Here is a 15,217-nt window from a genome sequence, read left to right on the forward strand (position 1 = left end):
AGAGTTATCATAAAATCTTCATTATGAATGACCAAGTGAATATATCAACATACTGTTCAAGCCACTGATGACCAGTTATTGCTGTGAATCTCAAATTTTCCCATAATATATTTGATGCATGAGTTCACAAACTGAATAATAAACTCTTAAGACACACTAAATTAATTATTATTAATTATTTCCTTACTGACCCTAAACTTTTGAACGGTAGTATATACTGTATAACTACGTTTAAAATCACATAGCATTTTTGTCAGTGCAAATTGCTCATTTATTTTGGAGAGTGAGGATGGCTTAACCACCTGCCGAGGTGAGGTAAAAGACGCCATTTTGTTTCACACACTTGATCTTCTATATTAGTAATGGCTGTAGCGAAAAGACAATGGGAAGCCATTTTGGACCAAAGTGGCGAATGTCTTCAGCAGCCAGTGACTAATCACAAAGCTCAGCAGGCATCTGATGGGACAGCCCCATGAGGACCAGGACACTAACAGTGCCCAGCACGAAGGGGGGGAAATGCAACAGAAGAGAAACTGTGAAACTCTCTCTCTCTCTTTCTCACCCATCCCTCATCACTCTATTTTCCCAGCAGAATGTTATCTGCATTAATGAGACAGCAAATACACAGATGCCTGTACACACACACACACACACACACACACACACAAACACACACACACACACACACACACACAAACAATAACTACAGCAGACGCAGCAATCGCCTCTCCTCTGCCATCTCTGATTTTTCAAGCATGAAGCTGCGGAGCATCATGGGTAAAATATTCCAGACGTCGCCCTAATCCACCACAAACCACAGTCAAACAAAACGGGGAGGGAGAAATCATTTGAAGGTGATTGAAAGGCACCTGAACGAAAATGATTCGCCACTGATCCGGCTCAAGAAAACGAATCTTTAATCATTTATTAAAGCGTGGCACACACACACACACACATACAATCTCCACTCACTTGTATTGTTGGTGGTCCTTGGTGCTGCGGGTTTTGGCCATGAAGCGTTCAGCGAGCTTCTCCAAGTTGCGTGAATATTCGCTCTCAATCTCGGCTTTCTTCCTGAAGAAATCCTGCAGGTCCTGGAGGAGCTGAACCCGCATGTCCGTCTGCTGCTCCAGACATTTCTGCTGCTCCACTAACTGAGACCGTATCTCTGCTCACACACACACACACACACAGACAAAATTGTGTTAGCTAATTAACAACGGCCTTTTAAAATGACAGTGTTTCATACTTAATGACAGCTGCAGTGTAACTGACATCACATGACACGTTCGAGAGTGACTTGAACACAATGTGGGCACTGATGGGTGAAGTTGTGCTCTCTGAACCAGAGGTTTTCCTCCTAACAAGGCGGTCGGATTCTTCCTTAACAACACACTGGTTATCACACTCACTGCCGTTGCCAAGACAACAGGTAGTGGAGTGGAGTATCCCATGAGGATTAGCGTGTGTGTTTATTGGGGAGGAGGTATTCAGTATTCTCCATCCTAGTTCTCATCTCCACTTCTCCTCAAACTCCTCCTTTTCCTTAAAGGAATAGTTCACTCGGAATTAAAGACCTGCCTCATGTCCTTCTAAACCCATCGCTCTTTTCCATAAAAAGGCAGTGGATAGTGACTTGTTTCGACTCATTTCAAAACAGAAGCAAATGTATCATAAAAGTTCTAATCTAATTCTTCTGAAGCGTGTTATTTTTGTATTACTTACATACTATTAAAGTACTTATTATTTTGAATTAGCTTTAATCTTTATTTTCAGGGTTTGATTTTATGTGCTTTTGACATTTTTATTAGTTTTTTTAAATTAGTCTTAGTTTTTTATTATTTTTTCTAGTGTTTCTTTTAGTCTCTTTCAGTTCTTTTAGTGCTTTATCTTAAACCTGTTTCAGTTGCCAGGGCAGCATTTCTCATTTTCATTAGAAAAATTAGTTAATTTAGTTAATGACAATAACCCTGTTCTGAAGACACACGACAGCTTTGTGAGAGGAATAGTCTTAAATCTAAGCCTTTATGTACTGATAATCTAAGATCACGAGTCAGATTTGAGAATTAATCATTCTTGTGATGTGAACCTGATCAATCTATTAATTGAAAAGTTTCATAAACTCATAAGAACGATTATGAGACTATCACTATTTCTCTCATTATAGGCCTGTGTAACAGTCGTAAGCCAGTAAGAGCTGTGCGTGTAAACCTCACTCCCCTGGCCTCAAGAGGCTCGCGAGAACCCTTTTGAAACCTGAAATGACAAATGGGACACCCCACGATCTCATGGACTTAACGGACACGGGCAGCCATTGTAAGTCCACAAAACCGAAAGTGCATATGAAGTGTGCCATTTGGGACAGGGCCTCTAGCGATTGACGCTACTGCGGTATTTAGCCTCCTTGCTAGTGCTGCTCAGAGCGAGTAGAGTAGGACCGGTTATATTTGGTGCCGTGACCCGGATGGGAGTGAGGTTTAGGGGTTGAGTGTAATGGACGTAGGCCAGTAAGAGGTGTGTGTGTAAACCTCACTCCCCTGATCTCAAGAAGCGCACCAGCGACTGATACTAGACGCTGCGGTCTTTAGCGTCCTTGTTAGCAAACCAACTTTCTACACCTGGGACCCTGGTTCGAATCCCGCTCGGAGCTGGTTGACTAAGACCAGTTACATTTGCATGGGATTGATTTTTCAATCCCGCAAGATTATGTACCGCTCCCGTCCGCTTCCCCCAAAAATGTGTGAGATTTGATCCCGCTCCTGCCTGAAACTTTAACATTTTGTCCCGTTCCCTCCCACAAAAGCCGGTAGGAAGAGGTCTACGCTGATTTTTCAGTCCCGGTCTGGTTAGATTCTGTCTCATTCCAGTGTTTACATAGTCTATTTTTTCCAATTTACACACACTACACTTCAGTGATAGACTTCTGCATGCTGTTATTATTAGATAATTATATTTTGCGGGAGCCCATGAGTCATTTCTTTCTCCCGTACGGAGCCCCTAAAGGGAAAAATAATGAGATGGGAGGAAAAATAATAAGTCACTTTTGCGTTCTCTCGCAAATGTTGCATTCCCCTGAGAAACTTGCATCTGCTCGCAAAACCTTTTGAGCTCTCTGCGAGTGAACACAAAGTTTCTCGAGGAACGCAAAAAGTTTTCAGAGGGAACAATAGTTTATTGGGGGAACGGAAAACATTTGCAAGAGAACGCAAAAGCATTAACAAATAATTTTTCCTCCATCTCATATTTTTTTCCTGCAAGGGCTCCGTACTCCCGCTCCCTGCGCACATTTTAGTATCTTCCCTCCCGCACCCAGAAATTCAAAACTTGTCCAGGAAGAAGGACAGATTTTCAGTGACTTATAAATTCGGGTACAGTATGTTGCTCAGACAAAGCTATCCTATGACCTGTAATATAAGTGAATACGTCATATGGACCATTTGGACTGTTTTTGCATCCTTTTTGAAGCTTAAAAATATTCAGTGCCTGTTAACTGTAATTGCTTGGAAAGTGTAAGACAGCCATACGGTTTTGAAACAGGGCCATAACCACCCCAAAATTCCCCCTAGGACAATCCTCCTGAAATATTCAGGCCGCTGTGTCTTTTTAAATGGTTGATTCTTACATTTTGTTCCCCCGGTCTTGAATCCGCCTGGATTTCAAACACAATGAGGATGACTAAATAATGACAGAATTTTCATTTTCAGACAAACTATTTCTTTAATAACTGCTTTTAATAATATCACTCCCTTGTTCCCCTTCACCAGCCCTGCTCTCTCCCTCCTTTTCTTCTCCCTCACACTTTTCCCCCTCTCTTTCTCTCTCCACAGACCAACTGTTTAATGTCACACTGCCTCTCCAACTCGAAATAACAGATGAGACAGCAGGCTTGGCGTGAGCTTTGTGTGTGGGTGTGTGTGTGTAGGAGGGTGGGAGGGACTGTGAGAATCGGAGATGTGTGTGTGTGTGTGTGTGTGTGTGTGTGTTTGCGTGTTCTGCATCAGTGATGGTGGCATGGTGAGCAAGGTGACTCTTTTGATACAATATAAGACATGCCTGTAATCCAGCAGAGAATCAGAGGTGATTTATAAAAATAAATGTGGTAAATGAAATGCCACTGCCTGGTGTGAGTGATGCATGTGTATTTTTCCTTTAAGCTAAAGTGTGCACTTTTTTGCATCGACATGCAACGACAACTACACTGGGTCTATACAGAACCTTAAAGGGGCTATGAATTGAGAAATCAAATTTTCTTTACTTTTGTCATTTAAGAAGTCAATGTATTATATATATAAAAAAAAATATCCAGTGAGTTTCAGAACTCAAGACTTCCTTGTTACCCCAAAAACAGCTTTTATTAAAACCAAGCAAGAAAACAACTCGTTTCGGATTTTGTCACATCATTACATCATAGTGTGACAAAAGACAAACCTCAACAATATTGAGACAAAAGATCAACGCCTACTTGTACATCATTGCCTCTTTAGCCCCCCCACCGATTTACGCATGTCATGTAGTACAGATGCAAACACAGGATAGAGATGCCTCTGAGACGTTTTGCATTTCCAAGTTGTGGAAAAACACAGTCTTTGCGTTGCCATTATTGTGATCCTAACATTAAGAATACATGGATGAATTTTATTTTTTTTAACGAAGTTCCAGTCGGATCGCGTCAGTAAGACCGTTTGTTCACTTCATGTTTCTGCGGATTGATTTTATATAAGACAACTTGACGCAGGCTTTTCAGAGAGACTGAAAATAAAAGATGATGCAGTGCCAACTTAGATTTGACAGTAATGTATATTCTTCTAATTTACTGTATATATATATATATTATAAAAATGATCATTTTTATCAAGCTTGTATGTTTATGTTCAGTTATTTCACTTTAATGGCAATGAAAATTACCTATTAATTTACATTAAAGTGAAATTATTGAACCTAAATATATGAGCTTGATAAAAATACTAATTTTAGAAGAAAATTTCAGATGGCACTTAGAGGCTTTTGCATCTGAACTCTTCATATATATATATATATATACACACATACACACACACACACACATATTCACATATGCATATATATACACATATACATATATACATATTGTATATGTGTGTGTATAACCTATTAACCTGCCATGTGAGCAGAGATCCTAATCTTAAAATGGCCAAATATTGGACAATTGCATGCAGTCTTTTACTATTCCAGCAGTTGCCGACGATGCTGTTCTCAAGAACATCTGACGGGAGAAAACATCCGACTGCAACGGAGCGCATCCTCACATCCACTGCCTGCACTCATGTTGATGCCATGCTCATCTGTCATCTGGACAATGTGCATTCAGAGTGTCTATGCAGGTTTCCAACCAGTTACCAACAGCTGACTGGCAAAAACCAGCTTGAAACAACTGCGGAACTGGAAGTGAAATGATATGGCAACAAAACTACAAATAAATAGACAGTGACTCATTTCCACAAGCCTTTGAAGCACAAAACAGGCAGACCGTGTTAATTAAAACAATATAAAATCATTGTTTGTCCATATGGATGGAGCGGAAATACATAACATTCACATCATGCTGTGTTTGCGAGGATGTGGATATGGACAATTAGAAAGATGAAAAATTTAACTATAACAAACTTGCTGGCAAACAAGTGTAGCGTGCACACTTTGTTCCATTCACTGCTATAAAAATAATCGCCATTTATAATTTTTTCCCAATTTTGTCTTCACAAGTCACTGTCTATCTCATATTTGACCTTTGAACTTGTGACCGCGGTGAGAATGTCTGATACCCTGCGGCATGCGCCCGACCCAGACTGTTTCCATGGCAACAAGGCTTCTGCTCGGCAACCTGAGAGCGTGAGGAGTGCGCAGGCATGCTGTACAGCAGCACTGCACATATTCACATGATGCATAAAAATGGGAACTCAAACCACAATAGCACCAAAATACACATGTATGCCCTCCACACATATAAAAATATCCTATTTATGAGGAAGAAAGGGAACTCAAATTTTTATTCCCTAAAAAACCACATACGTCATGCTGAACGCTATTCTGCCACTTCCCAATTATTTTCCATTTCTGCTTAGACTTCTAATCTGCATCTCATCCTCTCTCTCTCTCTCACGCACTCTTCTATTTATCAAAAGCAAATTTACTTCTTAAGCTTTTTCCTTTAGCCTCTACTTTTCGCTCCCTCTCCTCTCAGTCTAAAAAACTCATAAGCATTGCCGAGTCTTTGCTTAAAAGTCTTGAGAATCATTATGTATCAAAATATAAAAAAAATTCTGCAGGAATGTAAATGCAGTTAAAACAACAAATCGACTTTTTGAGACGCCGCCTGCTTCCGCATATCCAGGGCCGGGTCGCGGGGGCAGCAGTCTAAGCAGAGACGCCCAGACTTCCCTCTCCCTAGACACTTCCTCCAGTTCTTCCGGGGGGACATCGATGCGTTCCCAGGCCAGCCGGAAGACATAATTCCTCCAGCGTGTCCTAGGTCTTCCCCGGGGTCTCCTCCCGGTGGGACGCACCCGGAACACCTCCCCGGGAAGGTGTCCAGAAGGCATCCGGACCAGATGCCCGAACCATCTCAGCTTGCCCCTCTCGATGTGGAGGAGCAGCGGCTCTACTCTGAGCTCGTCTCGAGTGACCGAGCTTCTCACCCTATCTCTAAGGGAGCACCCAGCCACCCTGCGGAGAAAGCTCATTTCGGCTGCCTGTATCCAGGATCTTGTCCTTTCGGTCATGACTTTAGGTGAGAGTAGGAACGTAGATTGACCGGTAAATCGAGAGTTCCTTCTTCACCACGACAGACCGGTACATCGACCGCATTACTGCCGAAGCTGCACCGATCCGTCTGTCAATCTCCCGTTCCATCCTTCCCTCACTCGTGAACAAGACCCCAAGATACTTGAACTCCTCCACCAACCTGAAGCGGGCAAGCCACCCTTTTCCGACTGCGAACCATGGCCTTGGAGGTGCTGATTCTCTTCCCAGCCACTTCACACTCGGCTGCAAACCGTCCCAGTGCAAGCTGAAGGTCCTGGTCTGATGGGGCCAGCACGACAACATCATCCGCAAAGAGCAGAGACGAAATCGTGTGGTCCCCAAACCGGACACCCTCCGGCCCCTGGCTGCGCCTAGAAATTATGTCCATAAAAATTATGAACAGAACCGGTGACAAAGGGCAGCCCTGCCGGAGTCCAACATGCACTGGGAACAAGTCTGACTTACTGCCGGCAATGCGAGCTAAGCTCCTGCTCCGGTCGAACAGGGACCGGACAGCCCTTAGCAAAGGGCCCCGAATCCCATACTCCCAGAGCACCCTCCACAGGACGCCGCAAGGGACACAGTCAAATGCCTTCTCCAAATCCACAAAGCACGTGTGGATTGGTTGGGCAAACTCCCATGAACCCTCCAGCACCCTGGAGAGGGTATAGAGCTGGTCCAGTGTTCCATGACCGGGACGAAAACCGCACTGTTCTTCCTGAATCCGATGCACCCAAGTCTAATATAATATATATATTATATTAATATATATAATATATATATATATATTAGTGTCGATTAATCGCATCTAATATAAAACTTTTTGTTTACATAATGTGTGTGTAATGTATATATTATTATATTTATTTATATATATTACAAGTCTCTCTGTGTGTGTATTCTGTATATATATATATATATATAATATATATACATATATACATACATATACATGCATATACATACATATACATACATTATATGTATATATATATATATATGTGTATATATATATAGACCATTGATGTTATATCAGGTTACTGATATTTTCTGTGGCCTAACCCAACCCCTACCCAAACCTTCCTATCACAGAAACTTGTGCAAAACACAGATTTTATAAATCTTTTTTACTAGTGTGGACCAGTAAAATGTCCTCACTAGTCAGTTGTCATAATATTTCACTATACAAGTCGGGACATTTGGCCCTCACAAATATAGCCAAACTCATACACATATATTTACACACAGATGGAATGAATGTTTTTACATAAAAAGTGTCAAGGAGAAGTCAAGATTAGGTGAGGCTTCATCCAATACACAAGACACAACAAATGTAATCAAGCACATACGGATCCAAGGTCAGGAGATACGAACAGCTGAAGTGTACGTGTAAGGACTAAACAGACAGACAATGACTCAACTCCACACCAGACTTAATGTAATTGACCGTAGTCACGCAATATTTCATTCAACACAAATGAAAATTAGGTTATGAGGGCTAGACTGGCAAAACATCAAAACATCTTTCAAACTAAATATTGTATTTCAGATGATTTGAAATATGTCTACCCTGAGTCCTGACTAAGCTCCATTAGCACATCTCAGTTGTTTTAAACGGAAATAAGACTCGAGATAATCTGTAAACCAAGCCTGGCTAAATAAGCTTTCAGCTTTAAACCCAAGAGTAAAGGCAAAGACAGGCTTCAAGACCCACAATCCTTAGTGTAAGTACTGCAGTATATGTGGTCCTCTCCGCCGTGGTCTTAAATAGATTACTGGATCGATATCTATACTTGATTAATGAGACTTACAGGGCTCCTATTATAAATACATGCAGTGGGTGGCTGGAAAATCTGTCTGGTCTCGACTCTGATACAAAGAATTCAGTTTTGACCAAATGAGCTATTTGTTCACTGTCTGTTCTTAAACAGAGGAAGTGAGGCCATATGTGGTTTCCAATCATTATTTTGAAACATGACAACCTAGGCTGAGATGGGTACATGAGAATAGGACGATACTACACACACAACTCACTATTAAAGTGTACACACGTAGTGGACATCTGGTCCTTGTCCACCTCTCAGCATTTGCCATCACCTTACTTGTATTACAATACCACATGCACATTTAAATGAGGACGTTTCATAGGTTCCGTCTGAAATCGCATACTCCATTTGATGAAGACTGCACTTCTCGACCATTAATAATTTATGTTCTGTATTTGTGTAGTATGATACAAATCAGGACATACTACATCATGTTGAAATTGTCATGTAACCTACAGTAGACGTCAGTCTTGTTGCTTTTTTCAACGTTCACAAATATGATGATCCCACAAATGTCATCAGATGCACACTTTAAAGTCTTGGCAGAAGCAATACATCGTCCGAGGTTTTTTTTTATGAATGTTTTATGTTTTACCTACTGTTTTATGAATACTGTGTATTTGGACATGCTACTAATTGGAATGTACAGCTTTTTGCAAACTAGGCCAACACTTTTTGCAAAGTGTTTGCAATGTTACCCATGTTTGGCTTTGTTGACACCTACTTTTTTTGACACCTATTAACTCTTAAACGCATGAATGTTTCGTCGATCATTATTACATATTTGGGTCTTTAGCGACCCGGATCTATATCCAACAACGATGGATCTCTACCTGTCACGATAATATAAAACTCTCCTGATATAAGAGTAACAATTACAGAACCATAAAATAAAGCATATTTTGTTCCCTTTCTGTGCTTTAAGGGTTCAGTTTAAGCAAATGTTTTATATCATCATTGCTGTCCTCGCCAGAGCTCATTTCCAAGTGCATTCAGCATCTGGCTCATATTCACCATCACAAATATATTCTCAAAACGATCATTTGCAACATTTTCAAAATCATTATTTTGATTGCTGACAGCTTCTTTACCAGATCCAGCATCAAGGGACAGTGACACTAATATTTGATTGCGTTCAGTACTTGCTCTGAGACATTTCAAGCTTTGCTGATGATGCTTCCTATTCTTTTGTTTTCTGCCTGCGTTAACTATGAGTGAAAATCACTTCATCATTGTGTATCAGACATTTCCACCTTGTCGAATAAAGGTGAATTGCACTTATTCAGTCATCAAAGATTCAATTATTGTTGTGCAGAAAAAAATATACTTAATGGAACACACCTCGGGTCGTTAGCGACCCTATATAATTTTTACAAAAAATAAATGGAAAAAACAAGCACTCTTTTGCCTTGGAAGTGGTCGAAAGTGGACAAGCTCAAAATGTTTTAGACCATGTTTACACCTGTGACTTGATCGACCAAAACTAATCTTAATTCCAGGTGTAAACAGGGTCTTTGACCCCTGAAAATGTGTATAATTTAACAGTTTACTCATGGAGCCACATTGAAATCCCTATATCTCTGGAAATGCACCATATTGGGGCTTAAAAATGAAGGTACCAAAAGAAAAGTTTAAGAAGCAAAATCTTAAAGGATATTTGAAACTTATTGAGTTACAGGCAAGGAAACTTCGGGGGGAAAACACAAGAAGTGCTTTTTCCCCATTTTTGAAGTGTCACCGTTGGCATATGTAGCAACAAAGATGGCTAAAGACAACAGATTGTATTAATAGACCCACCAATCTCTGTGTATTGGACTGGATTGGATCCAATAAGGATCAATTTGACCAGCAACATAAAAATCATAACCAATCTGAAAATAATACAAGGGTTAAAGGAGCAGAACATTTCCCATGATTTCATACTGTAAAAATGCAAAATTTCATAATTTAAAATGTGACGTAGCGACACACAAAAGAAGATGTGGACGCCCCCCCCCCCCCCAAAAAAAAAGAAAAAAAAAAAGAAGAGTTGGTAGTGTTTCTGTGAATGGATAGTGAATTTCTGAAAAATCGGAAACATAATACATAACAAACCCGCTAAAAATGTTTCTTTCATCTGTACAAACTGTTTCCTGTCACTTTGCATTCCCTCTGAACATTTATTAAAGAGATGTTTGGACTCTGATGGCTCCTTCTGTGGGACTCTAAACTAACAGATGAAATGTCTTGTAGCGGATTGGATCCCCTGAGCCGCAATAAATCTGATTCATACAGTCTTTCTAGGCAGAGGAAGTACACCAGTGAGTCAGTCTGCGGCCTCCGACGATGAGGTGTATGTGTGTGTATGTGTGTGTTTGTGGCTGGACTGGACTGGACGGAAGCCAGAAGTGCAACCCGACATCAAATCTCATGAGAATAACAGAATAAAACGTAGCATTATGGCAATGTCACATGTCAATTTGTTTTCTCCATCTTTGTGCGTTTGCTTTGAGCCTTGCATGAGAACACACTGTGCACATGCACACACATGCTATAGCTATCAGGGGATGATATGAGGGTGGGGTTTACAGTAGTGTTTCTGGTCGCATGCATGTGTAAAGCTTTTGTACAACACAAGCTCCCAACAGGACAGAAAAAGCCACTCGCTCGAGCACCGTTTCTTGCTGATGAAGCAAAAATATTTTGTGTAATGCGCGCACACACACACACACACACACACACACACACACACACACACACACACACACACATACACATACACACACATACACCAATGTTTTCCACATTAAACTGACTCGCTTTGAATCACCATAATTGTGTAGTTCAGTTTGTGCGTGTGTGTGTGTGTGTGTGTGTGTGTGTGTGTGTGTGTGTGTGTGTGTGTGTGTATTTGCAGGTACAGTCAAGGTCATGTGCCTCGCTTTCCTTCTAACTTCCTCCCTCAGAGAAAACCATTTCCTGTGCGGACGCTGACAGACTCTAGCAGGACATTTTTTTTTTTTTTTTTTGCAGAACCTATTTTTTTTTAATGGGCTAAAATTTCAAACAAGCATACACAGTGAAATTTGTTTGTACGCCATTTTTTGTCAAAGTCGTCAATTTTACAATTAATTCCAAAGAAACATTCAATTAGAAGGGAAATTCTGAAGAAGAACATCTTGTAAAACATACTTCAATAATAAAAAATCATTACATATAGTGTTTTTACACATATTACACTAACAAATGCTGAGTTGTTTCAACCCATGCCAAATATGTACAAAATTTTGATTTGGGTTTGTCCATATTTGACCCAAACACGTGTTGAAACAAAACAACCCAACATTTTTTAGAGTCCAAGCATTTAAGCATGGAAAATTAAGCATGTTTGCAAATAAGTGTCTGTATATATGAGAATAGTAGCGGTCCCTTCTGACCATCAATCACTCATCTGTCTCAATCCATCCTCAGTCACACTACTGTATGCCACACACACTGCCGTACGTGCGGTCCATACTAAACAGCACTGCTGCGGCAGGAGGATTCCCTGATCTTGCTCCCTGACACACACACACACACATGCACACACAGAGCCAGATACCCATCGCTTCCCATTGGACATTCACACACAGACTGGTGGTTGAGTATCCATGGAAACATGTACAATGCAGCAAGATCCTGTTGAAAAAGGAGTGTACCTAAGCACACATTTGACAACCGTGAGACGTCCATATGTTGGGAGTGTGAGCACAAACGCAGCGGCCCTGATACTACACCAATCTATCAGCATGCCTTGAGTTGCCTAGAGACCACCCTCACTCTCACCATCATTGGCCAATAGCAGCTGAGACAGCAACTCAGCTCCTTACATTTAAAAATGGTGCTTCTTTTTCCAGATTTTTTTCTAAAACATCTTCCCATTTTATGATCTAAACGAGCCATACACCTTCACCTGACTACAGTTGGAGCGCTGGAGACAGGATCTGCCATCCGGGTTGCCATGGAGCCCCCCCCCCCCCCTCTCTCTCTCTCTCTCTCTCTCTCTCCATCTCATCGATTACACACTGTTAAACGAGTGCGCGTGCACAAACGCCCGCCCTGCTGTAAGGGCAAACAAATCAAGCAGGGTGCATTTTATATACTATTATGTTGATTTTGCAGCCTGTATATGTTGTACCTCCCGCACTTATGCTGGAAATCTACCTTATGCTTGTTTTGGAACATGGTTGCTGGTTTCTAGATAGTCCAAGCTGGTGAAATAGCCACCTAGAGCTGGGATGTCCAACTGGTAGCTATTTTTTCAGCTGGTAGTCAACCATCTAACATGGTTCAAAAACCATGTTGATCACTTTGAGATGCTGGTTGACCAGTAACCACATTTTATATACCATCTGGACCATCCTGAGCTTGTATGAACAGCTGGTTGCTGGTTTCTTATTAGCTGGCCATGTTTCAAAAATAATCTTAACCACCATCTAATTTGGTTGACCACGTTGCGACCTTCTCAACTTCCTTTAGCTGGTAAAAGCAGCTGACAACTGGTTTCTAGTTCGGCTATTCCAAGCTGGTCATTAACTGGTCGACCAGTAACCACCATCTTGAGCTGGTATGACCAGCTGTTTAGCTGTTAGTTAGCTAGTAAACCATCTAACATGGTTCAAAAACCACCCTGAAAAATCACCCTGAGATGGTTTCTAACTGGTTGACCAGTAAGCACATCTGGACCATATTGAGCTTGTATGAACAGCTGGTTGCTGGTTTCTTATTAGCTGGTCAACCAGCAGCAACAATATTTCAAAAAATCATCTTAACCACCTTTGGTGTCAAGCTGGTAATAATATGGTTGATCAGTTACCATGTTGTAAAAACTATCTCAACACCCTTTAGCTGGTAAAAGCTGACAACTGGTTTCTAGTTAGGCTTATCCATTAGCTGGTTGACCAGTATGTTCCCAACACCATCTTGACCAGGTATGACCAGCTGGTCAAAGATGGTTTACTAGTTCTAACCAGCAAAATAATGCTAGAAACCAGGTTAACATGTTTTAAAACACAACCCCCAGCTTAACATGGATTTTCCAGCAGAATTAAGTGGTTTAATATATTTTGAAAAACAATTCAAATTAAATTGGAAGCAATAATGCAATTGAAAGGCATTATGAAATCTTATTTGGCCATTATGTTAACGCATGCACAGGGTTCGTATTAGGTGCATCAGATGAAAGACCGTCTCCAGGTACCCATCAGGTGCGAGTGTTCTTACCTTTCACTTGGCTCTCATACTCCGTAATGATTTCCTTTTCCTTTTTACTCTTGATCATGTTAGACATGACGCCTGTGTAGTCCAGATCCGCTGGTCCCTTCTGTCTGAAACCTTTCTGCTTCTCCGAGACGCGTCCCTACTGTGCCCGATGCGTCATATCTAACCACAGGTTCAGTGCGTGATCCGGCAGCAGGAAACTGTAGTCCGTAAAGCAAAGCGATGACAGTCAACCATGCACATCAATGGTTATTAGACCTGCACAGACAAAAGACCCCTGAAAAGTGGCACGTGAACCACGGGGCGCGTCGTTACAGCCGCATCGCCAGACGCGCAAGAACGATTGGAGATGCAAGTGGCCGCATCAATATTACGCACAGGTTGAGTGCGCACGCGATTAACAGAACAGATACGCGCGTCTAGAGGTGAAAGAGACTGTAACTCATCTAAACTCACTCTAAGGTGTGAGAGTATCTGATTGTGTATGCAAAAAATTCGTTAGGTGTGCGAGTTTCTTATGCGCGCGCTCTCCACGCTACTGTCAATTGGTGGGCGGGTTGGGGCGTGAGTGTGTGCATGCGTGCTATTGCCTACACATAAAATTGACAGTCACACTATTTCAGGAAACCTCAAATCCAGTTGTTTCCAGCCCAGGACCTTGAGTTCCCAAGTTCTGAACATTTTGGATGGTTCTCTCATTTAACACACCTGATTTGTATTATCGGCTTATTAGTAGATGCTACAAGACCTGAACTGGGTGTGTCAGATAACGGAAAAATCCAAAATGCTGGATTGAGAATCACTGGACTAGATTTACCAGGCTATTTACTTACCCATAGGGTTGATAGATGGCATTTGTTGAAATTGCAGTAAAAATTCATTTCTGTGGAGCAATTAAGTCTGATAAAACTTTATTGTTGTTGTTGTTTAAAAAACACAATTGGTCTAGTAGTTTCGTCAATAGATACCAATTAAGGCTTGAGCACCCAAAGGAAGTAAAACTATATATATAGAGAGAGAGAGAGAGAGAGAGAGAGAGAGAGAGAGAGAGAGAGAGAGAGAGAGAGAGAGAGGGATTTTTTTTTTTTTTTTTTTTTTTACTTTACGCTTCGACAGCATTTCAAAACATTTCAGAAACCACAAAGGTTAGATTTCAAGAGTGTGCTAAATGTGTAGCCTACGTTCGCGAAGTGACAGCAATTATTTAAAAAAGTCCACCCCTCTGAAAATCACCGAGTAATTGTCCAATAATGCGGTGCAAATGCATGATGCCAGGTTTACATCAGGTTGAATGTAACCTTTAAGGTGGATTGAAACACGCAGTAGCTGTGGGAAGCACCAGTCTGACTTCTGCTGGAGCAACTGTGCAACTACAA

General features: G+C 41.2%; 1 protein-coding gene across 3 annotated transcripts in view; it reads right to left on the reverse strand.

Annotated features, from left to right (window-relative positions):
* Window positions 1-14,341, reverse strand: part of srgap1b (SLIT-ROBO Rho GTPase activating protein 1b) — a 36,285-nt gene extending 21,944 nt beyond the window's left edge. For 2 of the 3 annotated variants that reach the window (XM_079868153.1, XM_079868152.1), the window contains exons 1-2: window positions 13,845-14,341; window positions 973-1,168 (exon numbers count right to left, since the gene is read on the reverse strand). In XM_079868153.1, coding sequence (XP_079724279.1) covers window positions 973-1,168; window positions 13,845-13,911 — 263 coding nt within the window. In that variant the 5' untranslated portion in view covers window positions 13,912-14,341. Of the gene's footprint in view, window positions 1-972; window positions 1,169-1,275; window positions 1,313-13,844 lie in introns of those variants that run through there. The other variant, XM_079868154.1, reaches the window with a different exon arrangement.
* Between the last annotated feature and the right edge of the window lie 876 nt (window positions 14,342-15,217).

The sequence above is a fragment of the Squalius cephalus genome, assembly GCF_949319135.1.
Source record: "Squalius cephalus genome assembly, chromosome: 4".
Taxonomy (NCBI): domain Eukaryota; kingdom Metazoa; phylum Chordata; class Actinopteri; order Cypriniformes; family Leuciscidae; genus Squalius; species Squalius cephalus.